Genomic DNA, 27,734 nt, shown 5'->3' with positions numbered 1-27,734 from the left:
CGACGAACGTGAATCGACATGTTTATCCAGGGCCTTTTATTAATCCATAAAATTCTCACCTCAGCTGCAAGCCGACGACTTCAATAGTTAATATTTCTCAAATCGTAATAACAAAACGAATAAAAGCCCACAAATAATAACAACATTGTCATTCTGTTCCAACATTATTCTTATGTTTTATTATCCATTTTTTTTTTTACTTTGTTGTAGTAGTTTAGTTTCCAGCCAAGTGTAAAAACATAACCTTCCTCTTGCTCTCTCTCTCTCTCTTTGACAAACAACTGCAAGCCCGAAGAGTACACGCTCGAATAGTAATATACGAATAATTTTACGCTTAGTTCTTACGCTAGGTGCACACGGGTGCGGTTATTAAGGTGTTCGGTTATGTCGGTTCCCTTCATGCGATTTCATGTTTAGTTTAGGTACGTTGTTCATCAACACATCACACACATCCTCTCTACCGTCCTATACCTCTCTGGCGAAAAACGGTGATGATAGATATCTAGAGGTAAGCGCAGAGCGGGAAAGCAACGATCTCATTCGATCAAGGCTTCCCCCCCGGGTGGGAATCAAACCGACTACGCAGCGTGGATTTTTTAACTTCTCTGCGAACAGATCTCATCAGATGTCAGTATGTATGTGTTTTTGTTTGGGAGGTGGGAAGCTTTATTCGTATCTTCTCGCTCTAAAAAATCCACGACAAAAAAAAGGATTACTTTATCTACAAACTCCCCGATGGCAGCGAGCAGGTACAGGAGTTGGCAAGGGCTCATTTGGTATGATGGGCCCCGATTGGATAAGATGTAATCCATTTCCCCACCCCTTCTCCCTACTTCTCTCTCATCTCTCCCATCGCCGTCACTTCTCTCTTGATATCGCTTCATTTACCGGCATATGCAAGTTGCGTTTCAGGTTGATACTAAGCTCGGCTCCTCGAAATCCGTCTTTCGGTGCACGTTCCCACTACACTACTAGCAACACGTTGCTCTTAACATTCAAACTCTCTCGTCTGTCCTTACATACGCAATCGCACAGACACAGACAAACACATTCGAAGCGCATAGCAATAGGCGCCTAGTTATAAGCATGCAGGATATGCTACTTCTGAATACTTTTCATCGACGACGATCTTGGCGACATACTAGTTCCCGGTTCAAAATTACGCGCATCTCCTTTATTTTGACTTCTTTTGACGATCGCACGACGTCTCGATGTCAAGAATTTGAAAAAGAAATAAACAAACAAACAGAATACCTAAGATCTCTAATTTTTACAGACTCCCATACTAGGACAGGTAGAGCTTGAGCACATTGTAGAATGGTTGCTGACACATCGGACACTTGGTGACGGACGATGCACATTTGGCGCACGCCACGACATGGCCGCACGGCAGGAACGCAATGTTGTACTCGTTGACGTAGCAAATCTTACAGATCTTGCCGTCGGAGATGCCACGGTTGGCCGCATCATCATCGCCTTCCACGGCACAGCCAATGGTCGATGAGGCGGGCTTCGGCACCACCGTCGTCGTTTTGCTGCTGCTGGACGTGCTAGCGTCATCACCGGGCGCCGGTGAGCTAATGCCACTGGAAGTGGCCGGTGAGGTGCTCATGAGCGACGAGCCGTTTGAGCTGACACCGGAGGTCGATGGTTGCGAGGAGGCCGCCGCCTCCTCGTCGGCCTTCATCGCCAGACATCTGTCGATGAACTCACGGCCCTTGATCAGCTTCAGATAGTGACAATTGCTGTACCAGATACCGTGCTGCTCCCACGGATCATCGCCCTGTTCCCAGTCCTTCAGTCCACCGCCACAGCTGAAACATTTTACGCGATCGCTCTTGCCCGTGTAGAAGAACCCGGCATCGCTTAGCTGTTGTGGCTTCTGGGACATCGACGTTGGCCAATCTTCGAACGACTTTAAACGATCGGCCTCGATCGCGTACATTGGATATTCGGGCCGGCATGTCTGGCTGCCCACCATCGTTCCCATACTGCTGAAGCCTGACGCAACGGCTCCTCCCGTCAGTGGCACATCGTCACCGCCATGCCGCATCTGCATCAGTCCACTGCGATCGGTGCTGATCGTGCTGGTGCTCGCCTCACCGACGATGCTGTTACCGTTGATGCTGTTGCCACTGCTGCTAATGTCACTGGCGCCACTCCACGAGTCTCCGCTCATGCGATCGCTAGCGTTCTCTGCGTATGAATGCGTCCGTACGTTGATGCCGCATACGTCGTAGCTGGGTTCCGGTACGTTCGCGAGGAAGTTGCGATCGAGTGCTACGTTGTTGGTTGGTCGCTTTCGCAGCAACGGACAGTACGGTGACCAGCGCAGATGTTCCTCTATCACATTGTCGTGCTCTTCCCACATGCCGATCTCCACCCGGCAGAAGTGACACTTGACCGTATCTTCGTTACCGGTGTAATAGAACCCATATCGTGCTAGCTCTTCCTTTCTTATGAATGCCACCGGCCACTGATCGTATGTTTGTAATCTGTTCTGCTCGATGTGAAAGTAGTCGGCCGACAGGTACGCCAGCTCATCATTGCTATGCTTGTTGTCGGTCTGATCGATCGGTAGCGATTGAACTTGTGCCGTCATATTGGTGTGTTTTAGGTGATGCTGCTGTTGCGATACACAGTTGCGTCTTGGCCTTCAGGTGATAGCGGTTGATGCCGAAGATGCTCTACTACGGCAATGAATCGTACCAACACCGGACGGCGGTAGTAACGAGTCTCGCTGGATGTCTCTGTATAACGTTACGAATTCAATGATCCTGCGTTGCAACAGGATTGCTGATCTTGTGTCTGTATATGTTGTGGCTGAGTGCAATGACTGCTTGCTAATAAGCTTATCAGGAAGATCGGTGCAGTATATAAAGCTGATACGTTGCAAAAGCGTTCCGTGCTGGTTGTTCTATCGTAGTATCTAATCTGCAAATGAAAGAGGATGGAAGTATGCTATTAGGTCAAGTTCATTCATAGGAGGATTCAAGTGAAATGTGTGGCAAACGGAAGTGTGAGTCAGCGCACCGGAACAAATCATTCTGTTCCGGTGGTACTTAAGATAAGCCGAGCCGAGCATGACGCATCCGGCGCCAATTCCAAGCAATGATATGAGTATGCATGCTGAAAGCGCTTATCAACACGTGATGTGTGATGACAAGATCGGCCAGGTTTCATCACGTGCCCCATACAAATACCAGAGGGTACACTAGGGACTTGCGAGCTCATTTATGCGCGAACAACAAAACATAGAATGGAAATTACACAAAAGGGATTTCTAGGTAGCAATCCCTCTTCATCCAGGATACCAACATCCCTTTGGCAAAGGGTCCCATTGTGGCAGCTGCGCACTATCCTGCGAAAAGGATCAACCAAGAGCCGGCTGTCATGCGCGACGACAACCTGCCGTGCGCACGCACGCTGTGGCTTAAAAGGCGAGGCCTCTCTTCTGGAACACAATCGGAACACAAGGCTAGAGGCGGAGCAGCTGGCAGCAGTGTGGGATGATAGTGTGTGTTGGTTTTGGCTCGCGCAGGCTTTGAGCCAGGAGCAGCTGATGATCCTTCCATTCTATGTATTTGATGGTCTGGTTCTCTTCCTTCTCCTGCTTCACCCTCTCTCTCTCTCTTTTTTCTTATCCTTCTCTGATCGATCGATGAAACACTCGAACCGCACATGCCACAGCCACCGCCATAAGCCCTGGCAGATGTTTCTGCTGCCCCGGATGGATGGTGGTTCCGCCGCCGTTCATTCTACTCCATTTCTTCCTTCAAATCGAATGAATTCGACACCAGCGCAAAGAGGGGCCCGTGCGTGCACGAGCCGGAGTGTGGCCGGCAGCAGATGCACACAACCACTTTGCCTCCTTTTAACGCTTCTCTAGACTCCTGCCAGTTCCAGGGCGCAGCAGCTGCTTATGACATTGCCCAAATGTCGGCCTAATGCGTCACAGCGCACCGTCGAACAACACAGCCGTCAACAACCATATTTTGAACGACGCAGTTCCGCTGCGTGTCGCTGGAATGTTTGGTTCCCCCTATAAAGGCCAGGATGTAAACAACTTGCAACTGTTTTGGAAATCAATAACAACAGGAAATGATGCGCTGATTACTACTGATAACATTATATCAACAAATCCCGTCATAAATGATGAAAATCTTTATCAATGATACCAAAAGACGTTCTCAGAAGGCCGCACGCTATTATCTAACAATTTTGCAGAAGGTCAGCATAGCGTTGACGATCAACAGTCAACTGGCTCCAGTGCTCCAGTCCAGGCCACTCACATCTACCTCGATCTCGATGAGATTCTTTCTTCTTCTGGTGGACTCACAGGGCGTCCAACCGCACTGGAGTAAGAGGTGGTTGGCGCGAGCACGCGCTAATGCGAACCCTTTCGGACGAGGCGCGATGTCGTGACCGGTTTAAGTCCGCATTCCGTTCCCACAGTCGTCGTCGTCGTTGTCGTGACGCTGCCCTTCCTCCCTTGCTATCCCTTCTCTCGATAGTTCATTAGATTTATGTATGTCGACCAGCCAGCGATTTACGGTACACGGTTGGTGGAGAAGGAGAGTTACGATGTTGAAAGAAAATCAGAGCATCGATCGGCGTCGCGCACTCTTCTGCGCTGCTGGACAAAATTTATTTGTACAACAACTTTAATGCTTGAAAATGATGAATTTCGGAAAAGTCTAGACGTTTATAGCTAAGATTAGCTTATCGCCATCAGCGTCATCTAGATAAGATTAGTTTATCAACATTCCGATAAGAAAGCGGATGGACTGTGGTCTAGATATAAAGGTCGACATTTGATGTGCGTAAGCAATTTTAATCAAGTTAAAAGGAACATTGCAGCCCATGGAAACAGACGCAGGTGCCGGATTAAGCTTCAATTTGCAAATCACATGACTCTGCTATTTCACAATAAGCCTCGTGCGTCGGTAGCGTAAAACAATAACAACAGCCCGTTATCGCGAACGTCAATTGATTAGCCATATCAAATTGGAAAGTCCAGAGACACGTCGGTGATCCTCGGCCATACTATTCAAGATGCGATCTCCTTCCGCTTCGAGAACGATCGTATATAGGGGCGGCGTATGTCTATTGCTACTTCACTCCCTCTGTCCCTTCCTCCTGTTTGTCCACAGTCCAAGATTGTACACCCTCCGCTGTAACCCGATGGAAGCCCTTCCGGTCGCTTCCGGCAACTTCCACGGTTCCATTACCAACCACCCCTAATTTTAGATGCAGGGACCGTGGCTGCCTTTCCATACGAATGGCTGCTTAAGGAACCATTTTATGCACCCCGCGCAGCGCGGCGCAACGTTTGGAACATTTTGGACGGCTTCCTGTCGCTCCGCATGACCGCAGCCAGCAGGAGCAGGAACCGTGTGTGCCGCTGGTGCTGCTCTGCTCATGCGCTACACTCTCGTCGTCGTGTCTCATCGCAGCAGTACTCCCACATATTTTTCCACTGCTCTTCCCTGAGCGGTTCTTTGCCCGGACTTTGACCATTTTTGCCCCACCAAAAATACCGAAATGAAACTTAATAGAGACAAACATCCGCCGGATGCACGGTCATGGGGGCGGTGGTGTTCTGCGTTGGCAGTACTGCACCCACCGCCACCGTCGTCATCGTCGTTGCGTCGCCGTGGAAATCGTCTTCAGGGAGCGCCGCCATGCCGGTTGTGTTGTTTCCGAATTCGAATGAATGCGTACTCCGGCGGCTCTCTGTTGTGATCCCCTTCTTCTTGTGACTGGCGCCTGGCCGAGGCCTTAGCCAACATTACGGTCGATTGCGTATGACGGTGGGTTAGCACCGCCCAACGGTGACCGACGGACCAACCAACCAGCGTATCGAAGAGAAGAAACCACACTGCGCACTGTGGTGCTGTGGAACTGTTTGTACCTTTAGCGCTGGCCCCTAGCCTACTGTGTGCGTGCATGTAGTGTGTTTACCCATTGTTTTCAATCCCCTCTCCCTGCTTCTGACAGCCAGCAGCAGCAGCAGCATTATGAATGCCCTCTGCCTGCCAGCCTCATGTTTATGCAGCAAAAACCGAAATGGAAATGGAGAAGCTGTTTGCCAAACGAGTTCGAGTTGCGTGTGTTGTTGGTTGCTGTTGGTTGAAGCTTACCTTTGGCTGTATATATAGGGTATTTGTATATATCGTTGTGTATGAAGCTCGCTTTCAGTCAGTAAAGTCAGCGGAGGTTACTGCCGCTCGGTGGTACTTATACGAGAGAGGAGTTCGGTGGTGGTGTAGTACTTTGTATACTGTTCCCTTCCACCGTAATACTGCTAGCTGCTCTTGTCGAGTTCGAGCACTTGGGGAACTTGGTACTGATGATAAGCGCAATACAGCACCACAAACACAATAACACACTGTTACTACTATCAGACCCGTGGTTCGGTTCTTATCACTCTCGTCCGCTCTCTCTCTATGTATAGGACGGTTACAATATGCCCCCGTCGTCGTTGTTGGTTTTGTGACTATCGTGTCACGGCTGGGAGGAAGAGGCTTCTACGCAGCAGAAGTTTCCGAAAAAGAAAAAGAAATCACGCACAAACTCACTCTGCACGCACGGACGTTCTATCTCTCTCCTTCTCTCTAACGGTCCCTCTATCTACAAGGACATCCGGTGCGCAGTAATCCTTTGGTGGAGGGATGGGTGGTGTGGAGGGTTACTGACACACGCGCACCACACGCAAGCAATTGAACGGGCACAGTGTGTTGTCGAGGTCGAAGGGGTGCCTGGTGCTGATGGTGATGGTGGTAGAGAGTGCGCGTGCTAGTGTGTATATGCTAGCGCTTCCTCCTTGCTTCCTTTGGCTGAACTAGTAGAGTGCGAGCGAGTACCAGCCAGAGCGGAGCTTGTTTACAATAGCCTCCCCCCTTCCACCTTTTTGCTCTTCCCCCTTGTACACTTCCGGTCTTCTTCTAACCAAAACGGCTTCAACCGACACAAGCACACACCGAGGAGAGTTTCGATTGTTTCTATGCCACACAAAATCCTTTCGAGCACTGTATTCTCCCCCCGTTTTTCTTATCGCTGCTTTTAAACACGATAACGATTCACAACACACTGTTCTTTGATATCTACGCGAGAACAAACACGCACGTCGCGGTGTGTCACAATAGGAGGAAATAAAGCACTGGATGTGACGATGATGATAAAAGGTACGAGATCTTGTGTGTAAACAGAGCGGGGTGTGGGTGTTCAATCTGTTTACCCTCCCATTGAAACTTGTTTTTCGCTTTGCTTTCTACTTCTTCGGTCACGATCGTTTGTACCCCGTATAACCTTCCTGATCGAGAGCTGTACGCGTACTGCTGCCATGATGATGTAGCGACAACCCCACCACCAGGCAGGCAAGGCAACATGGAAAAAGGTTCACAGACCGTCCCTGTATGGTAGTGTGAGTGCCGGCGCGATGCGTATGGATGAAAAACTCCAAGAACAGCTGCCAGCAGAGCCTATGCGATGCTAGGGGCCAGGAGGCCAGCATGAGACGGAAAATTCCCAACACAACATAACTCCCATACGCGCCCTCCTTTGCTCTCTCTCTCTCTATTTGTCTCTCTATCTCTCTGTCTCTCTGTTCTGCGTGTGCGTGACAAAGAGAGAGATGAAATTGTTTTGCGATCGAGTGGTTTTTCCAGCTGCCAACAACCCACGGTATAGAGCTCGCGGAGGAAGAAGTTTGAATGTTCGTCGTTATCAGTATGCACACCAGGGACCCCTCGCCCTACCAGCCCCCTTTTCCAAGCGCAATCCCCCCGAGCTGATTGCATATTGCATCGTTCGATCGAATCGATCGGCGTACGGCACACCACAGGCGCCCTCCCTGCGCGGTGACATGGCGCCTCCGTCTCCGACAACAGTTTGTGCAGCAGATGGTGGTGGTCCACGGTCGGTCCTCACCCCGCGGCCACCTCCTCTCTCTCTACCACTCTACACTCCTATATATGGCCACAGAGCTGGCTCTCGAGAGTGCTGCTCTTGATTTATCATCTCGTACCGTTGCTCGCTCTGATAGCCAGCGAAGAAACATCCGCGAGTCTCTCTTTCGCTCTAGCTCACTCCGATTCCGGTCCCCGGTTTGCCATCGTTATGGCGCAGTCGCGGACAATTCCACACACCTCGACGACGACGACGACGACGACGACGACGGACGGTGTGTATGCTCGAGAGGTCGCCGAGCTCTGTTTGAGCGGCCATCGACGTTAGCTGCACCGTAGTAGCGCCACCGTCGTATACTAATACTACTACTGCGCTAGTCATGCTACTACTGTTACTACTACTAGCGCCACCAACTAACGTTCGCTGCTTCCAATCCCTTTCATCATCGGGAATGCAGCGGACGAAGGGATCGCCTTTTTTATCGCGGTTTGGTTGCCCGCTTCAGAGGTGGTGCTAGGGGGTATTATAGCGGCGGCAATCGGTTGCATTTTGGAAAGCCACAAAACGCGAGGCACAGACGGACTTCTGGTGCGACCAACATAACATAGCATAGAGCATCCCCATTATTTAAGAATCTAATTGAAAAATTGGGCCGCTATCTCTTGGTTGCTGGCAGTAGAGGGTTAGATGGCTGGCTGGCTGGCAAGCTGCTGGCCTTCGGCAATTCAATGCCCTCATATAAGGGGAGGAAACGTACGGCGTGGCCACGGGAAGGCATTGCGCCTCTGGCATTACCGTATGAATGAATGAACCGAGAACGAACCAACATTCTAGGGCGATAGAACCATGGTACAGCAGCAGCAGCAGCAGCAGCAGCATATTCTATGCTCATATGTGCCGGCAATCCACAAACATGCACGCACACTACACCAAAGTTATGCTCGCTCGGTCCATACCACAAGCAATGTGTATACGTGTATGCGCACGAGGCAAACTGGCTGGCTGGCAGGCGCGCATATCTACCAACACACGCATACACCCAGAGAGACGGGAACCGATGAGCTACGCCAAAGAATGCAGTTTGACAAGCCTCTTAATGCGCCGTGTGGCCGCCTCTTGCGTTGCCTCTAATACTCCCCGTCCACTGGCCGCTCCATAATGGCCGCACTGACCACAGCATTGGAGCCCGGGGTTCTTGGTCCACACCATTTCCAGGAATGTTGGCAAACAGAACAGAGATTTACTAAAACAAAAACATTCGCTTCGATTGATTAGGAACTGGTGCAGCAGCAGCATTCCCTGGATGCAGTGCTGCATCGATTAAATGCAATTGATGACAGACTAACAACGAGTGTTCGAATACATTCGGATGGCATTTGCTAGCAGAGCATTCTGTTTACAAAACAAGAGTAAAGTACGAAAGATTGTTAAGGAGACATTTTTGTGAATTCATGGCAAAAAAACGAATTATGTTTGTAGACGAAACAATCGCTACTTTTTCAACGAAAGAAGGTTTCCAAGATCAATGGAAAAACCATCAACAAATTTTATGGAAACTGTGCTCTACGTACTTCATAAATAATATAAAGACGAAGAGTTTAAACATTCAAAAGGATCAGTGCAATAGTTTGATAGATATCGCCTTTGAAAACGTGAGCGTTGATTCATTCCCTTTGATATCTCGAGGAGCACACTGCATCCTTCTTCGATTCATCTTAACAATTGCCATAATAGACTTCAAAAGCTTCTCCATTCATCACAGGATTTGTATAAAAAAGGACATAAAAAACTTGAATAAGCAAGCCTGCCTTTAAAATAAGACATAAAAACAAGAGCCCAAGAACGTAACGCAGCCATCCGCTGTATTCGAACGCGATTGCGCTTATACAAAACTCGCCTTCCCCGCGAATAATCTTTCCAAAGCGCCGATCGTAAATCATAGGATTTCGCGTCGTTATTTCCCGCTTTTTTAAACCTTAATATTCCTTTTGAGTCTAATGCACTCTTAACACCCAGCGGCCTCGACATCGACATCCTCTCTCCATCGTTTGCGTCAGTGAAGTGTCAATTGCGAGATGTGTAAATTGAACCCTGAAGAAACAGAAACGGGAGAAGCGTGCCTGGCCGCACACAAAAAAAAATGTCGGCCATAAATTTTGCAAACGCCGTGCTCCTGCCACACCAGGACTCCACGACCTAAACCAAAACACAATAAAAACCCAAAGTGAAACTTAAAGAACTCGCGGCGAACAGAAAAGAAGAAGCGGCAATAAAACATACTTCTCTCTTTGCATCCTTTTTTAACGACGGACACGAAGATGTGGCCCAAAGGAGCATGCAAAGGAGCAGCCAAGAAGCACTGGACGTGTGCGCTTTAGAGCAAAGTTCACCGGAGAGCATCGCCAACATCTTCTGCTGGCTGCTAGTGCTTCGTTCGCGCAATCGCTTCCACATAAACGCGAGATGGAATGCATTAACCGGGTCGCCGTCACTGACCGAGTCGAGTGGGTGGTGGTGGCCAGTGAGGTACAAAAGGGGAGCCCTGGGCAGGAGTAGTAAAACATGCTGTAGCTCCACGACGCAAGACCACCCCCGTGCTGCTGCCATTCCGTTCGATGTGGCTGATGGTGGTGGCCCTCTTCTCTTCTCACCAACACCACCAGCCAGCCAGCCTCGTAGCCACAAAATCTTCTGCGCACTGACCCGCAGAGACGAAAGAACAAGAGGCTGGTGGCAAGTGAGGGGAATGGGGTGGTGCCGGTGGTGGTGCTGGTTGATGGCAAGAATGGAATTCTTTTGAAATGTGCCCCGAAGCCGTGCCGTGGGCCGAGTTTCCCACGAATGAACGAGAGGGAGAAAAACTATGCCACGTGTGTGCGAGGGACGGAAGATTACGAGCACATCATGCTGCGAAGCGACGAGCATAGGGAAATGCGGGGGGATAGGAACCCGAAACCATTCAGCAGCGCATAAGCGCGACTGGGCGAGAACGAGGAGAAGGCGATGGATGTCCCAGATAGAGGAACAGAGACCAACGAACGTTTCTAGAGAGTGAAAAAGAGAAAGAGCGATCCAGAACATTGGAAGGAAAGTTGAAGCGGTGGCTGGCAATGGCCAGTGCCCTCTCTCTCTCTCTTTTATGCTGCAACATAAATGCAAGCATTTTCCGGAATGATCTCGCTCGTTCTCTCTGCTTCTACCACGTTCCTGGCTCCTGCTTTAACACAACAACCTTTCGCTCACTCTACCAATGGTGTATAATCTTCTCGCATATTCTGCTTTCAATATTTCATTCTGGAATATCATCCACCGCCAGCACCAGACCCTCTTCTTTTCGTCCCTCCATTCAGACCACCAACAGCAGCAATGCTGCAGCATAAAAAAAAGGAGAAAGATCCCTGGAGAAACACAAAACAGTCTCTCTCTGTCTCTCGTGTTTCCCTGGCTCGGCGGTCCCGTTTTGGCGATGCGTCGAGCGGAACACACTCGATCCGATTCGGGGCTAATGAAGCTCCGATGCAAAACCCCTGGCAAGTGGCGAGGCGATGGGCTTGGGAAAAGCCGCGACCGGTGCCGGAGGCTGCCTCGGGGTGGTGGTTCCCAAGGGAACTACGCCGTACGCTGTTTTTTTTTTTTCCTCCCAAAAACCACATTCGCCATCCGGTCGCCTCTCTCTCTCGCTTGCTCTCGATCCTACGCCTGCTGTCTTCTTTACTGATCCCGATGGGCAAATCCGCCGCTGGCAGGAGGGCGGCAGGCGGCGAGTGCGTTCTCTGCCCTTGTTTCGTTCCGCTCGTTACGATGCTTCCGCTACGGTTTTCGGCCCAAAATCGCGCGGTGATCATGTGCCTACTGGCATGCTTGATACGGGAACGAAGCAGAGAGAGAGAGAGGGATATTGGAAAGGAGTAGTTTTCCCACACGAAGCATAAAAGGAACAAGATCATCCGGTTTGATTGTGAAACTGTTGGGAAAATCAAAGTTAAAGAAGTTGGATTCGATGTTTTATGTTGCCAGAAGTCGAATGAATATAAACAATAGTGTAGGAACTCGCTTGAACGAATTAAGAAAGACGTTAACAGGTTAATGAGTTTTGAAAAGCGATCGATGCCCCGGAGACTCGAGTTACTTCCTTGAGTTGAAACTCTCGGTGAGATTGGCCAAGGGTCATGGCTAATGACACAGATAATACAGCCTATGATCGATCGATGTTATTGAGCAGCTTGCAAGCTAGAAGATATCAATACATCCTTGAATATGACAAAGCCTCCGCGAAAGATAAGTACACGCCATCCAGATAGTTTAAAACAAAGAACCCAGGCAACCACGACGCTTCTGGGTGGCGCTTTGTCCCGGGGAGACCCATTTTGGCGACCACCGTGGTTGCTGTGTGCCAGGACATGTTATGTTGTTTGCCGTATTGTTGTCGTTTTGCTGCCTTTTCTTCTCAAATTTCAAACCCTCGAGATGGCGTCGTTCACAAGATGTGTTTTCTGTTTCTTAACGATCACTCTTCTTGCAGCAGAGCTGATCGATGGGAATACGCTGATGGCGTCCTTCTCATGCAGTGATCGATCACTAGGTTTGGTTTGTTTTGTGCTTGGCTCCAGCGAAATAGCTTCTACGGTTTAAACGAACTTCACACTTTTGACGACCCTGGTCCGTCTTATGAAGCTACGCTTCCGAATGTACATGATATTAAGACGATGCCCATAACACCCTACGTTACGTAGTCATAAAATCTTTCTCCATTTTGGATTTCAGTATTTCCAGTGGCGTTAACGCGTGGGAGGGAGCGGCAGTCAGTGTGCAGCTTCAATTGTCAACTCATAAAAAAACAAACGCAATCCCACGATACACAGAGCGAGGCATAGAGACGGCGACACTGTAAACAGAATACGCCCAACAACCAAATATCTCGGTTGCTGCACTCAGCTCACACAACAGGCAAGCAACTCAGAAATCTGAGCCGATGAGAAATTATGATTTAATCGCCCGATAATGGCTAGTAATATCCATGAATGGGAAAACGGGCAAACACAGCCAACAAATCCGGAGCCCTGCGTTAATGCGTTCATGGACATGACGCACACGCAGAGTGGTTCCAAGATGGAGAATTCAAATTTTCCAATCCCTCAGACCATCCTCCGGAGTGTGAGAAGACGATCACCAGACAGTAAAGTGTACGTTTTCGGTCTTCACACGAAGCGATCGCCGTAAGTGGAGTGAAGAAATCTCGTCTCGTCTTTTTCCATCTTTTCAAGTAGAGCACAACACATTATGCTGCAACAGTTTTTCCATCGAATCGCTGCCTCGCTACCATATGGTTTCGATCATCGTCACAACGGGAATATATGAATATCGTGAGAAGAACTCCACGGTCCCTCGCTGCCACCACCACCACCACCGTCTCTCTTTTGTGCTGTTTTTGTGTGTCGATCGCCGGGAAGACATTCTCAATCGCCCATCGGTCCATCCAGAGCAGTCGAGAAAACTATGAATGAAAACAGATCTTTGGTTCGGCCAGCGACAGAAAAAAAGCATCTCAAGTGTTTTGGGTTATCATAAACCAGAATACCAGACCCCGAGAGATACACTAGCTGCACACATCTTCCCTGACACTCCTCTTCCTCCCATCCGTGGTTTGAGTAATGCATGCCAGACAATAACAACACTGTCTATGTTTACATACTGCAAGGATTCAACCGATGAAAGGCACCAGCGGAGGGACAACGATCGGAGACACCAGCGAGCGCATATGCTACACAAGGAACGATGGGCTGCACGCTGCACTTGTGCATCTCTCGGTCGGTCGATCGGTGCGCGGCACCGGAAATGATCACCAGAACCCATTCATAAATTACGCCCCCGATGTTGCCGCCGACACAGCGCGCAGCAGAGTCGCGCGTCTGGTTTTTTTTTAAGGTTTTCCAAGAATTCTCGAAACTGGAGGACACAACAAGCGAAAGCAGCGCTTACACGGCGTTTCCATTAGCGGCGGGCGGATGGGGCATTGAAACATGAGGCTCCCGCAAAGGAGTAAAAGGAGCCCATGGGCCGTGGGACAGGAAGTGCCACAAGAGCTTCACAGAACCTTCACGACGCCATTACCACCACCACCACCACTACCACGATCGTCTCCGTAGGCAGCAGCGAGCTTACATGATCATCGTTCGATCCTTCCCAGAAGGATCTGTGTGAGCGGCGGCATCGAGCAAAAGGATGTGTGGACGAAAGGGAGAAGGATGAAGCCCCGTTGGCGAGAATGGCGGACCGGTGGGTACCGTTAAGTGGAACGATGTCTTGGAGATGCTGCAGAAACACAATCCAAGAACAATTCATTGCTGATCTTAAGGGCTCCCGAATGATGATCTTTCAGAGTGATTTAAACATTGTAACAACATTTGTAATGTTTTAACAATATTTTAAAATCGCCTACAAAATGAGTTATGGAATATACTCAAAAAGAACGCCCAAAACACAATGATTCAAACAAGCCTCTTATCACTCACTTAATAGCAGCTACATAATGGAAAATGAATGCAACAAAGTTATTCAGCATAAGCTTACCGTGTGTCAATGTTCCATTCGTGCTTCCTTCGGTTGTCAATCTCGCGATAAAGCAGGATCTACAGAAAAGCGAAAGAAAGAAAGGGAATTTTATACACTGATAAGAGATAAATTGTATAGCAAATTGGAATAACTAATGAGTTGACTGTCAGATAATTCTTTGATCAATCAATGCGGAATTCGTTTTTTACTTCACAATTTGCAGACACATATGATCGATCGGCTAATCGTAGATAAGCATACACAAATGTTGGTGAACATTTTCTTTATCTGAATCAGACTTATAAATACTCAGTACCAGGGTGCTTACGAAGTCAAGTCGAAAGTCATTGCATTCGAATGAAATCATGGAATCGTTTTGCCCTTTTTCCCTAAGAATGGCCGATACAATCGATCATCGCAACACATCGATCGAAGGTCGTTATGTTTTGGGGCGGTAAGCATCCAAAAGAGGTACCATTACCACGATCGCCGCCCGCGATCGAAATCCATCGCGGGGCCCCCTCTCCATTAGTCGCATTTTGGATGATCCCGTGCTTTCCATCAGTCCTCCCCCCCCCCCCTCCCGCTGCCAGCAATTCATATTCATTCAGTTCGTCCTGTCCCGCAGTCCTCCGCCAGCATTACCAACCAACCAACCGGCCCGGTCCTTCGTCCTCTTGCTGCTGTGGCCGTAACACGCAGACACGATCGTTATGCATGAGAAGCGGAAAACCGATCGATAATGTCTAAATTTCACACTTCACACATCAGGCTGGGCTGGGTTGGTGGTGCCGGCGCCGTCTCGATCACGCTTTCACGAGACCGCGCCTCCGACCGAGCTATCCTCCTACAAGAGATCGACAGACCGATCGATTGAGTGAAGGATAGGAAAGAGGATAGTAGGAGCGAGGGGAGAAGAGAAGACAGCATACCAAAGAAGAAGAGGACAAACGATTGAAAGATTGGGTGTGGGAGGGCCAGAAGATGGTAGAAGAACGTCGGCGGCGCCTTAACGAGGAAATTCTCTCACATAGCGCCCGAAAGCGGCCAGCAACGTGCAGTGTGGGCAACCAGAGACCCTCTCAAACAGCGGAGGAGGAGGAGGAGAAACAGGGCAGAGCAAAGCAAGCAAGCAAGCAGAGAAGACCCTGGCTCTCTGGTGAGGCTCTGGCAAAACCCCCGGGGGAATCTCAAGATTCAAAAGCGGTCCCTGGAAGGATTGCGAGGACGCTCCGATGGTGGTGGCGCACGACGGAACGGTGGACGGTGGAATATTTACGAAGAGCAAACGGCACACAACACATCGAGAGCAAGCAAGCAAGCAAGCCAGGAAAGGAAGGAATGGCCCAAGACGGCAAGCAAAGGCGAACGATCGGAGCAGTGCGATAGCGCGTAGGCCACAGTGCACGCAAACAGGCACACAAGAACGTTCACCACAGAACGTCAAGAAGACAAATTCCAAACGAAAGGAGAAGGAAAGAGAATGGAAAGCCAGACACCAAACCACCACACCGCGCTCCATTCACCCTCCATTCCACACGAATGCCGCTGCTCTTATCGATCTTCGTGTGGTTCTCTGCCGTTGCTCTGCTTCGAAAGCCGGGGCCGCGATCATCGTTCCCATCACTATGCGGTCTAGATGGATGCAAGGATGCGGTTTACGGGAAGGTTGGGGAGAACGGGCGGTAGGTTCTTCTCAGCAGTCGGGGGCGACCCCGAGAGTTAATCATAAATTTTTATGCATTCACATAAACGGCTTACCGCGCGGGCGAGGAGTGGGTGGATGGATGTATAACGCGCGCCGCGCGTAGGTGGAAGGAAGGTATAGAGAGATGAGATGAAGCGGTGAAGGATGAGATAGGGTGATTGGGGAATGCTGTGGGTGGCCGTCGCCGTCGCCGCCGCCACCGCCACCGGTTTGTTGGCTGGCACTTTTTCGCCGAGAATGGCACTGTGCAGGGTTGCCGGAGGATTAATGGTCAAAATTCGTGATTCTGGGTGACTCATCAAGCGATCTTTTATCATTTCTGTCATTTCTGCATCAAATAGCAACGAGCTGAGGTCTGTGAAATGCAGTTTTGCTCTTTAAAACTGTAATTTTTATCATATTTTTACAGGCTTAAGGCCTCTCAAATTAATTGCTTCAACCAACTAAGCACAATCATCCATTGGATGTGATCCATCATTGATGGTTCGCGTTATCAAATCGATGATCGGACCGTCTGCACCTTAAATATTGATGGACGATAGCAAAATGATTTCATATCAGACATGTCACGATGAATATCACCATTGGAATGTCATGTGCGTCGGTGTAAAACGAAAAATAAATCCTTTTTTGCCCATAAAATTGTACGATAGGACGCCATTGTGATGGTGAGGTGGTTTTGATCACCGCGAAAAAAATCATATTTTGAACTAGATAAGCATTCTGGCTACATACAATCGTGTACAGATGGCTTGGAAACTACTGAGAATTTTCGTCAAACTGTGTAATAAACTTCATTTACCAAAAGCAATTTCAAACTGATTGGGAAATGTCCCCCTAAATCCTTATCAAGCACTGCAGCGACTGCAGCATGACTAAACGCAGATGTAATGAAATCAATGCCGTCATAGAATGGACGTCACCGAATAATCTCGTGACCAGGATGGCATTGATATGGAATACAAAGCTAAATGGAATGCGAGTAATAACCATGTTTGCTCAACACTGATTAAGACCGTCACGATTTTGTTATTTCCGCATTTCCAGCTAAACTCAGCCCAGGGTTGAGACTTACTTGATTGCATTTAGTGCTGACGCAAAACTGTCGCAATCGAACACTCGTGCGAGTTCCGTTGATATTTTCGTCACTCCTTCTCAATGCCTCATCAATCGAATCGACATGCCTCAGCATTCTCGTTCGTTTGCTCTGCTTTTCTCTATAAGCTCCCATCAATTCCATTGGAATGTTTGGTTCACGCCATCGTCTACGTGCGCCCGGCACGCACGCATGGACGCCTCAACTCAAGAGATGACTGCGGCTGATGATGCTGCCGCTGCTGCTGCACTCTCGACAGCAAAGCAAACGGGTTGCAGTAAAGTAAACAAAATAGTTTAAAATATTCCATCACCACCACCGGTGATGGCTGGAACCATCGTCGTCAGCGTCGCCGTCGTTAGGTCATGCAAGAGAGGAGCCCAGAGTGGGCGGAATGCAGAGAAACAACGAACCACCACCGGCACCACCACGTCATCCAGTCCAAGGTCCTAAAGGCAACGCCAGACAAATTTCCTGGAAGGACCGGTGATTCCTATGGACCGCCGACACTGGCCAACACTGGGATCCGGGATCGTGGCTGGCGGCGGCATCATCCTTTCGTCCGAAACTCCTCAAAAGAAGTCCGACGACGACGAGCAGTTTTCTCAGTGCGACCACCACCGGTCCACGCACAAAAAAAACCGAATTCTCGATCCCTTTTCCCCCATGCGCGAAGGGGAGAGAGCAAAAGATACACAAAGGAAGAGAGAGAGAGGAGAGTGAAAAGGATGCGAAAGGACGATCGAAGATCGACGACCAGGTACGGAGAGAGCAACATATTCACACGTAGCCGATAGGCAGCAACAGTAGACCGGAGACCACCTTTCAAGGTGCACGTCCTCTCTGCTGCTGGGCTCAGGTCGATGCTGCCGCCGTGTACAACTTGAAACCACCGGTGGGTCTTTCCCAAGATTTGTGAAAGGGCTCCGGGAGGCAGCCTCCATCGGGGCGAGCATCTTCCGGGCCAGTTTACACAGTGCATTCCTGTAAACCAGTTAGCCACGAAGGTGGTTTCTCCATTTTCCTCCTTCTTCGCTCTTTCTCATTCTCCCGGTCTCTCTGCCTTTCCCCAGTAACCACTCTCTGGCGCAGCAGCTGGGGCACATGCCACCATACACAGGCACAGCCGCAGAATATTCACTTCCCCCCTGGGGGCTGCTCTTGAAGGTTCACGATTCCTGAATAACCGGTGGCTTCAGAAGACCACAGCCATCGCTGCTGCTCTAGAGCGTGTTTCTTCTTCCTCGGGTCACGTGTCTTCCGCGTAGCTTATTTGATCACCCTGGGGGGCCGCCACTTCTCCCTCCAACCGGTCACAGCTGACGGCGGTTCGGGGTTTGTCAACTTTGGTATTTCCTCCTTCTCGAAATGAAGTCTGGAGATACCAACAAGAAACGGAACTGGCGCGAAGAAGGCGCGAAGGCGAACACCAGTCCAAACTCCCGATTCTAGAATTTCAATTTGAAATTTTCAAAACACTCGAAGCGATCGAATATTTATGGTCCACACCACAATACATACCCAGCAAACCCGGGGACATTACCGTATTCCCGAAAAAGCACCTTTTTCTCCAATATAATCAATGGCAGGCACATAAAGGAGAATCGAGTGGGCACCCTATTATGGGCACCAAACGGGTGGTGATCGATCGAGCGGTCTCCGATCGGTCAAGACATTAATCTTCATCTCCGCGGCGCAGCACACTTCAAACGCAATCCCGCCCGCGACGTCGGATCTGGCGGAGACTCTTGGATTTACGAAAAGGTAACGAGATGGCCAGTGCCCTTTTCTCTGTCCGACCGACCGACCGACCGACCGATGGGTGCAAGCCAGGCGAAGACATGACCGTAATCCAGGCAATGGCATTGCTGGTGGCGATCCGATCGCATCACCGGCGCGGTTTGAAAAGTCATAAAAATCGATCGGAAGGGTGGTGGCACGAATCCCACACTCTCGACCAACCCGTGACGATCATCATCATCATCATCATCTCCATGCCAAAAGTTCTCTAGCCGGAGGAGAATCTCTTCTGTAATGGATTCGGTTGATTGTAAAGCCACGGAATGGTGGCGCTGGGCCAAGCCAACGTGCCCTCGGCCATTACAGCCTCGTCTAGTAGTAGTAGTGGAAGTCCACCTTAAAGATCTCGACCTATTCTTGGACCTTATTTGACGAACGATCGCCTAGAACTTCACCGATCGTCCGTATAGCCTTACGAGCCCTCCATGTCCTTCTTCTCATCCGGCCGGGACGACTCAAGGGAACTCGGGGCTCGTCCAGTTCCAAGAACCGAAAGGTACAAAAAAAAACCAATGGCTGGCTTTTCGATTGATCGGTCGTAAAAAGTGCCGAAGAGATCGAAGAGCACTAAAGATCGCCACCCTGGTGGCTCCAGTGGAATGTCCGCCATCGATCGCAGGAATCGCAGGTAATTTTTGGGAAAGTTTTTTTTTGTTGATGACTTTTTTATAGCAGATGACGCACTTTAACGATCACCTTTGGGGAGGGAGGTTGTTTCTTATGAGAAGAAAAACACGAAAAAAGGTTTAAGGATCTCAGGCCTGGGGGATTAAGGATAAGATACAAGACGAAGCTCGGCTCATAGAACTCTCTTCCATCTGTTCCCGATTCCCGGAATCGATTTATGGAAACGTTTAATGGCTTCATTAAAAACAGTTTCAACTACAGGGAGTGTTACTTCGACGTAACATTACCTACATACCAATCCGGTTAATATACACGCTCCAAACTACATCTGTTCCGACGATCAACCACAACACTACGGCGCATAATTTAGCATTACTCTCGCGCACCACCGCTAGATGCTGGCTTCGAGGTCTTCTAACGGATTTTGCTCGCAGAATTGATCGCCGCCTTACCATTTGTTGCTGGGCGCACAACTCCCCGATACTCGCGAGTATAAAATACTCAAAACCCGGTTGACAGCCCTGGGACTACAGCCCACAGACGGTGGTAGAAACTGTGACCACTCGCGATTGACATTTCGCGGATTGCGCGGCTACCATCGAGCCCTGATATTCGCCGCTACTCGAGTGAACGACACACACCTGGAAGGAACGACAACATTCACTTCCCGGTCGCCAATCGCCAGCCAGCGCTGGTCCCAGCATCGCTGGCCGTGCTGCAGGAACCGTTTGAATGTGAAGGGGGCCGCAAAGCTGGCGACTTTCATCGGACTTTTGCGATTTCTATGCCCCTAGCATGTCTCTCTACCAAAGCTTGAAGTCGTCCCACCGGGGACAGTACGCGGAGGGTTTGTTTTATTTATTTTTTGTCCTCTTTCACTTCTTCTTTTTCACTTCATCTTGAACTACATCATATTCAATCTACCTCTTCCTCGTTAATCGATTTTGGAGAGGGTTTTTTTTTTGCAGCAACAGCAGAATCACTGCGGCGATCGGCATAAAATGCAAAATTGCTTGTATCGAATATTAATAAAACAATAAACAATTGAAGAAGAGACGATGAAGCAGATTCCGATAGCCAGGGTAAGGAAGAACAAAGTTAAGCGCGTAGTAAATATGACGCTGTAATAATTAACACGCATTTAGCGGCTTATTGAAGAATGATGACCAAGCACCTATTACCATTATGTAAAACAATATGCAAAATGCTCCAGGGTATGATGAATTGGTAAGAATCAATATAACGTCGAATGTAGATATGTGGCAAAAGATAATTAGAAGCTTTAATCAGCTTGTCTAAGCAGGATATTGTGCTTTGTAAATATTATAATGAGCATGTCTCAAAGAAAAACACAGCAAGTTACAATTGAGCAATTATTTTAGGCAAGAAGGCATTCAAAGCTCTTATTCCATTCATCCACAGAGTGCAGACCATTCATATGGTTCGCAATACGACTAATATTGAACTAGAACTTGCCTCTAGGAAAGTGACTCTGCTCCCATTGTTCGGCGGTTGTTATAATTCTCCCTTTAGATTATAATTTAAAGAACATAATCTCCAACGATCCCGCTCTCGAGCGAACGCTTCGTCCCACTCAAAAGGTGCCCGTTCCGCCCACTTGACACGAATTGGTTGCAACGCAGTTCAAAAGGATGGACAAAGTTGCCGCAAATACGATGGCGCAGCAGGAGCACATCATGATGGGGCCCCAACAATGTTTCGTCGCCATCAATCAAAAGTACGGTGAGCTTGAGAAGTGCACGGTAATTGTTTTGTTTTTGTGATTTTAACTGGAAAACTGTTGTTTTTCCTCCCCGATGAGGCTCGCAGAACGTTCATCGCCAGCCAGAGCTCTCCAGAAGCACACGATCGACACCATCATTAGCTTTAATATTACAAAGAGAGAAAAACAAAACAAAAAAGGCGTTTCCCCGCTCCAGCCTCCCACCGCACTCCTCTTCTTCCACCCAAATCGGGAGGAACGAAGCTGAGAGCGCTGCTGACGAAACCACCAAACCGGGTTGGGTTGGGAAATGATCTCACTCGCGATCGCTCCCCAACCACAACAACATCATGACGTGATCGTGCCGCAGGAGGGGGTGGGGAGTTTAGTGCTTCCAATTCACGCTGAAAGGCATGAGTTGGAGTGGTCGGTGGTAACCCGAACTCCGAAAACATCCAAAGGGGAGAGGCGCGTACAATACAAAACAAATGTGCGCGCGCGCGCGTTGGAATGCGAAGCCAATTGAGAAGAGATGTTCGTCGCTCGCTGGAACCACCGCCGCCCTACCCTTTGAACCCACCAGCCGCCCCCTCTAAAGTCCATTCGATCATCATCAATAGAGAGAGAGGGAGAGAGACGAGCACACATACCCACATTCGTTCACCTCGTGATCGCATCATCATCAGCATCATCACAATCCCTTTCGCAACGCATTGGCGGCGATAGGGGGCATTCCAAGAATCACGATCACAGTCATCAAAAGCGCCTTGGCGATCGTTCTCTCACGCAAACACACACCAGCAGCACGGTGGAACAAGGCGTAGCGTAGCGCATAGCGGTGTTGCTGTCGAGAACGGAAGCGAACCGCCAACCAATTCTTTCAACTCGACCCCCTTCACCTCATTCATCCTTGTTCGCATGCCAACCCCCTCCACCTTCTTTTCCGGCACGGGCAACACGCAGTTGTCGCGATCTTGGCGCGCGGTTCTTTCCGCAATTTAAACAAAACAGTCCGTCATCAGACCGGGCCAGAGGACCAGGTCGTCAGTCACACAGGTCGGTAGAAAAATACGTCGTTTCGACGATGACGCTCCGAACGCGACAAACAGGGCCGCGAGGTCGCCCCCTCGTGGCTTTGTCATGATTGATCATCTTACAAATACACACGCACCGCCGAAAGGGGTGGAAGTGGGTGACATTAGCAGAGAGAGGCCGGCCGTATAAACGCATTGGCCGGTGAGATCACTTAGAGGAGAGACACCGCCAGCAATAACTGTGGGCGGAGACCGCGAAGAGGAGCTGCTGAATCACGGAGCTCCGATTGACGCAGAGGTCGTATTCCGCTGGCGAATGATCATTGGACCGAACAAAAGTCATCTGCCGAAAATGGAACGTCCTGAAAAGTGATGCAATTGATTGACTGAACCAGATGGCTGCAATTAGAAGATAAGTGACAGCAAAAATTGTCACCATAAAACAAGTCGAGACAAGCAAACACTATAAAGCAATGATAAAAGAAGTAAATCAACCAATTAACCAATAACTGATGATTATCTTCGAGTTCCAAATGCACAATAATACCAAAAACGCAGTTGTAAAAACATCTGACCACACCATAATTCGAGAAGAAGAAAAGAATTGACGATCGAGCCCAAAAAAGATCGCGAACGGAATTCGACCTAACGGGGCAATCGGTTGCTCCGCGGGTGGCGCACAACGATTGCCGACAACAACAAAGAACGCGCTCTGCCTGCCTGCCTGCCAGTCTGCTTGCCCGTGGCCAAATGGGCACATGATGATGAGCATAATTGCACGATATTGAACTCATTATACTGCGCGAGCAGCATCAGCAGCAGGAAACAGTTTGCCGAAGCATAATAATTCAAAGCAACAGTGCGATCGACCCGCTCCCTCTCTGTCCCTTTCGCGCTTGATCTGATCGGCGTGAAAGGTTCCCTTTGCACCCCGTAGGAGCAGGAGAGGTTTGTGCGGTTCTGACAAACCAGACAGTTCCAGTCCCCCCGGGGGGGGGAGGCATTGGTATTGAAACCAAGCCTAAAATTGCCAATAAACCCAACGGACGGGCTGCAGCATCATGTGGCAGCGTGGTCTGTTTTTCTTCTCCGCGCTCGCTGCTATGTTGGTGGGTGCTGGAGTTTGACCTTTCTCGATCTCACCCTAAAGGGACGTGGGGCGAGCGAATGAGATGAATCACGAAGGTCTGGAATTTCAATCCATCGCCCCTCCGCCCGTACAACATAACACACCGAGCATGGAAAGGAAGGCGAATAGTAGTATGAAAGGAAGAAACTAGCTCCAATGCTTCTGATGCTGCTCGCGATCTCGCGATATCCCCACCTTGAAAGCATAAAAGAGATCGCGAGGTAAAGAAGCGAATGGACAGACACTGCTCGGTACACGAGTGGGTTGCTCTTTTGGTCCACAAACACCCAGGGACATGCGCACTCCGCTCTGCTCTGCTATGTTTATGCTGCGACCCGTGAGACCGTGAGAACGAACCTCTCGTGTGGGTCCTGCGGCCGTCCGCAAAAGCCATCCACAACCAGCGGCAGCCAGCACTGATGCTGCGCTGCCGCCAGTTGATTTGTTGGCTTGCTTGCTGGCTGGCTGGCTGGCCGGGAGGTAAAGTTGGTACACTTTGGGAGTCTTTTTTTGTTTTTACTTCAGAGTATCGTGTCTCTGGCCGATCGTGTACATGCAAGAGCGCACTGCAGCAGCAGCAGCAGCATTTGGAAGGCTTCGCAAAGATGCCAATCGATTGCGTCTGGTTCAGTCGCAGTAGGCGCAGAGCATAATCATCGAGCAACGAGCAAGGGTTGGTTTGCAAAGGGATTATGGCCTACGCTGTTTCCATTGGAAGACAGCGCCGTGGCATGGGCTTTCGCGGGCGCTGTCTGTCGTCTGCCGCCTATGGGGCGAGAGATCTTTTTATGTTTTCGCCGTTGTTCGTGCCAGACCGATCGCGGGGTAGCGCGTTGGTTGCGGCGCACGTTCGTTCCCTTTGTCAGTGTGGCGACGACCGACTGCACCGCTGCGGCCTCATATTGCTGATACCCTTGGTTAATGGGGGCTGCATCGTTCGCGCGTAGGATTCCCCCGTAGGATGTTGGTGAGACAGGCTCTTTCATTAGCATTGTAATAAGGTATTCCCCCTTGCCGCGCAATACCAGACCGGACAACGGGCCATCTGTAAATGGCACTCTTATGTAAACAGACGGCCAATGCGAGTGTATTTCTTGTTAACTTAACGTTGTGTTTAAGAAACTGTTACAAACTATCTTATTAGTTTCTCACGATCAGGATTGCCGTTTAGCGCCCCTACTGATGGGGTGTGAAGCACGCGCCTTTCGCATATTCCCCGCGAACTACAATTTCCTCTCTCTCTGCTCCAGAAAGCCGGAGAGAAGAGAGAGAAGGAGAGAAAGTTTCTGGCAGTTTGCGTCTCCACGGAAACATATCCAAGCAAACCGGACTTTCTCGTCGAGGTTTCCTACCTCTCCAAAGGAAACTGTGAAAGTTGATTGACTTTGGTGCGGGGCCCGAGAGCCCGTTGAGATGAAGGTTCAAAAAGCTCAACCGGATACAATATAGCGTTGCGCTGGGGTGGAAAAGTAACCACAGGAATGGAAGGTCGTTCCGTTTTGCATCGAACCAGAAGCTATCAAGCGAAGATGACTCGCTGCGTGCTGCTGCTTATAGTGTGTAACATTTATACTTTTCTTGGAAAACAAATCATCACTGGAAATAGAGAGAAAAAATGTAGAAATTCCACTCCTTGCACGATGAGTCACGGCAGATAATTTACTAATAACGGCTGGTAGGGGCTGGTTGCAGCCAGTTCCAGTCCCGGTACACTCGAAAGCATAGTCGGCTGGTGTCGGGGCGAGTAGGCGGGAGGCCTACTACCTTTCCGCCGCCTCCGACGACGATTCTCCACTCGCCGTCCTTCTCGCAACGCACAAAACTGGTTTCAAACGACCTTTAAATTGTGCTCGCGTATAGCCGGACGAACGGGTTAACGTAGTAGTTTTCAAAACCAACACCACCACCAGCGATCCGTGGTGTGTGTCTGTCCGGTGTCGTGTTTATTGCAATCCGACTCTCGCGACTGGCGAGGCGGTCAATTTTTTTAATTCGCGGAAGGCATTCCGATGAGACGGACGTGGAGAGTATGTCGCTCCGTTCGCGAAATCAATGTTTCGTTCGATTTAGGTTAACGCGATATGATGCAGCCCTGCTAAAATGCAAACTTTTGCTGTTACTTTGCGTCGTGATGAAAATGTTTTACCCGACGATGCAAATGATGAAAGCGCAACGACAAGGCGTTGTTTCGCGTTGAATTTAGGGCATCTCTACGCTCGCTTCTCAGTAGGCAACGAGACGACCATGACAAGCGCGATACCCGCGGCGGGGGTACGCGAACGAACGGGCGGACGGTCTTGTGTGAGCCATTGCCTTTTACGTTATCGCTCCTTATTAGCAAACAGCCCCCGACCACATTCAGCGTGTGGTGAGCAAAATGGCGGATCTGTAGGCAAAAACAGACCCTTTTCTACCCCGTGCCGAGCCGTCTCTTGTTTGCCTATCGTAGCCAGAACGAGCATCGTTCGCATAAAAACTGAAAACCTTCCGAAATGGTTCCGAAATCCCAGTAAGCTCTTGTGGTATTACTTTTCTTATTATTCTCGATTCCCCCACCCCACTCGCGATGAAGCCAATCAAGGCAACCGTTGAGCGCTGGTACGTGGCGCGTTCGCAAAGCAGGATGTTAAAGATTGAAGCGCAAATTTTCGACTTACCCCGTAGAGTTTGGTCCAGATGAGTGGCTATCGCACACCCCGATAGGTCTATGCATGCGTATGTTCCATTTCGGCAGTCAAAAACGCTACGGAATTACGCGAAAAACACAATTTTCCACAACGTAATGCACACACTTTGCAAAAACGCACCGAGACACCCCGTGGTTCAATCCGTTTTTGACGTTTCAAGCCTAGCGCCCAGCGCGACGACTTCGACCGCGTGTTGTCAAGCGCCTGCTGAGAGCGCCAATCCCGAAGCGCTCGTGGGCTGGAAATCCGAGACGGCTAGGTCGCTGGGACAGCGTTTTGTTGATTTATTCACGAAAAGGCTTTAAAATGTGCAATTCAAGCATAAATTTATGGTACTTTTAACAACACTCCGTTCAGGTACGGTTTGCTTGTTTTGGTCAAAAGAAACCAAGGTTTGTACAGACGTGTGCGCGCCGCGAATCGTTCGGCTCGGAGTATACGAAAGGGCACGTGCACTATTCTAGATTACTAATTTCCAAATTAAAATTAAACCTCTATCGATCGTTGCAGTAGAACAAATTAACGCGCATTGCGATTCGGATTGGATTCGAATAATCTAAACACTGCGGATAATTAAAAAGATACGGTATTCCGTATGCAATTTACTGATACCGTTCCGTTGGGCACATCGTTTCACGCGAAGGTAGTTTTCTTGTTCATTTTTTCTTGAGGTCGCGAACCTGTGCTAGAATTGCCTTTTTTGCCGTTGTTCCCGTTTTGCGATTGACCACCGTACTTTTGACGATTATGAAACTTTCGCGGATTCAAACCGAACGCCCGTAACCGCTGATCGTTGGCACTCTCCTGACGATGATGATTTTTTCCGCCTTTCGGACCGCCGCCCTGGCCATGGTTTCTTTTGCCAAACTGTGTTCCTCCTTTGGAAGGTTCGAATCGAGCCTTCTTTGGACCACCCCAGGATTTTTCACTAGAATTCGCCGGCGAACGTTGATCATGTTGTTGCCATTTTCGTTTCTGTGTCTGAGAGGAACCATTTGGACTATCGTGGTTCTGATTTTTGGCTTCGCTCTTCTTTTCTTTCTTCGGTAAATTATTTCCATTCTGAGCTTCATTGGAGGTAACCTTTTGCACGGATGAGGTGTCAGCATGGCCATTTGCAACGGCACCGTCATTCTCGACCTTAACCTTGGCTTTCTTTTTCTTTTTAATTGTCTCCACAGGAGGGGTTTCGTTATCATTCGCAGGGTCAGTAACTACTTGCAACTTGTTCTTCTTTTGTTTTTTCGGCTTATCTGTCTCGGCGGATGGATTGTCATCCTCATTCACTTTTTCAACCTTCTGGTCATTGCCGGTGACCGTCTTTTGTTCAATCCCCCGATTGTCTTTTTGTTTTCCTTTGTTTTTCTTATCTTCACCCTTTCCAGAGCCTTGCGTATCACTCATTTTCCGCTCTGCTATCTCTTGGTCAACCTTCTCTTCTTCATCCTCCGGTTGAGCGTACAAACT

At 49.3% G+C, this 27,734-nt stretch overlaps 2 protein-coding genes across 3 annotated transcripts in view; both read right to left on the bottom strand.

Annotated features, from left to right (window-relative positions):
• Window positions 1–151: 151 nt before the first annotated feature.
• LOC126578141 (death-associated inhibitor of apoptosis 1-like) lies at window positions 152–26,623 on the bottom strand. 2 transcript variants are annotated; one of them, XM_050240443.1, is made up of 3 exons: window positions 26,238–26,623; window positions 14,482–14,540; window positions 152–2,934 (listed from the first exon to the last, which is right to left on the bottom strand). In XM_050240443.1, exon 3 carries the CDS (start codon window positions 2,600–2,602, stop codon window positions 1,286–1,288), a length of 1,317 nt encoding a protein of 438 aa, XP_050096400.1. In that variant the 5' UTR covers window positions 2,603–2,934; window positions 14,482–14,540; window positions 26,238–26,623; the 3' UTR covers window positions 152–1,285. The 2 variants fall into 2 exon arrangements, with proteins under 2 accessions (XP_050096400.1, XP_050096401.1); XM_050240444.1 differs by lacking the exons at window positions 14,482–14,540; window positions 26,238–26,623 and adding an exon at window positions 6,144–7,347.
• Window positions 26,624–26,837: 214 nt separating this feature from the next.
• Window positions 26,838–27,734, bottom strand: part of LOC126578127 (protein KRI1 homolog) — a 2,875-nt gene continuing 1,978 nt past the window's right edge. The window contains exon 2 of the mRNA XM_050240417.1: window positions 26,838–27,734. This exon is cut by the window's right edge and continues 1,679 nt beyond it. Coding sequence (XP_050096374.1) covers window positions 26,901–27,734 — 834 coding nt within the window. The 3' untranslated portion in view covers window positions 26,838–26,900.

Source organism: Anopheles aquasalis, chromosome 3 (assembly GCF_943734665.1).
Source record: "Anopheles aquasalis chromosome 3, idAnoAquaMG_Q_19, whole genome shotgun sequence".
In the NCBI taxonomy this organism is placed as follows: Eukaryota; Metazoa; Arthropoda; class Insecta; order Diptera; family Culicidae; genus Anopheles; species Anopheles aquasalis.
The sequence above is the reverse complement of the archived record's forward strand: the minus strand, read 5'-3'. Positions and strand labels throughout refer to the sequence as shown.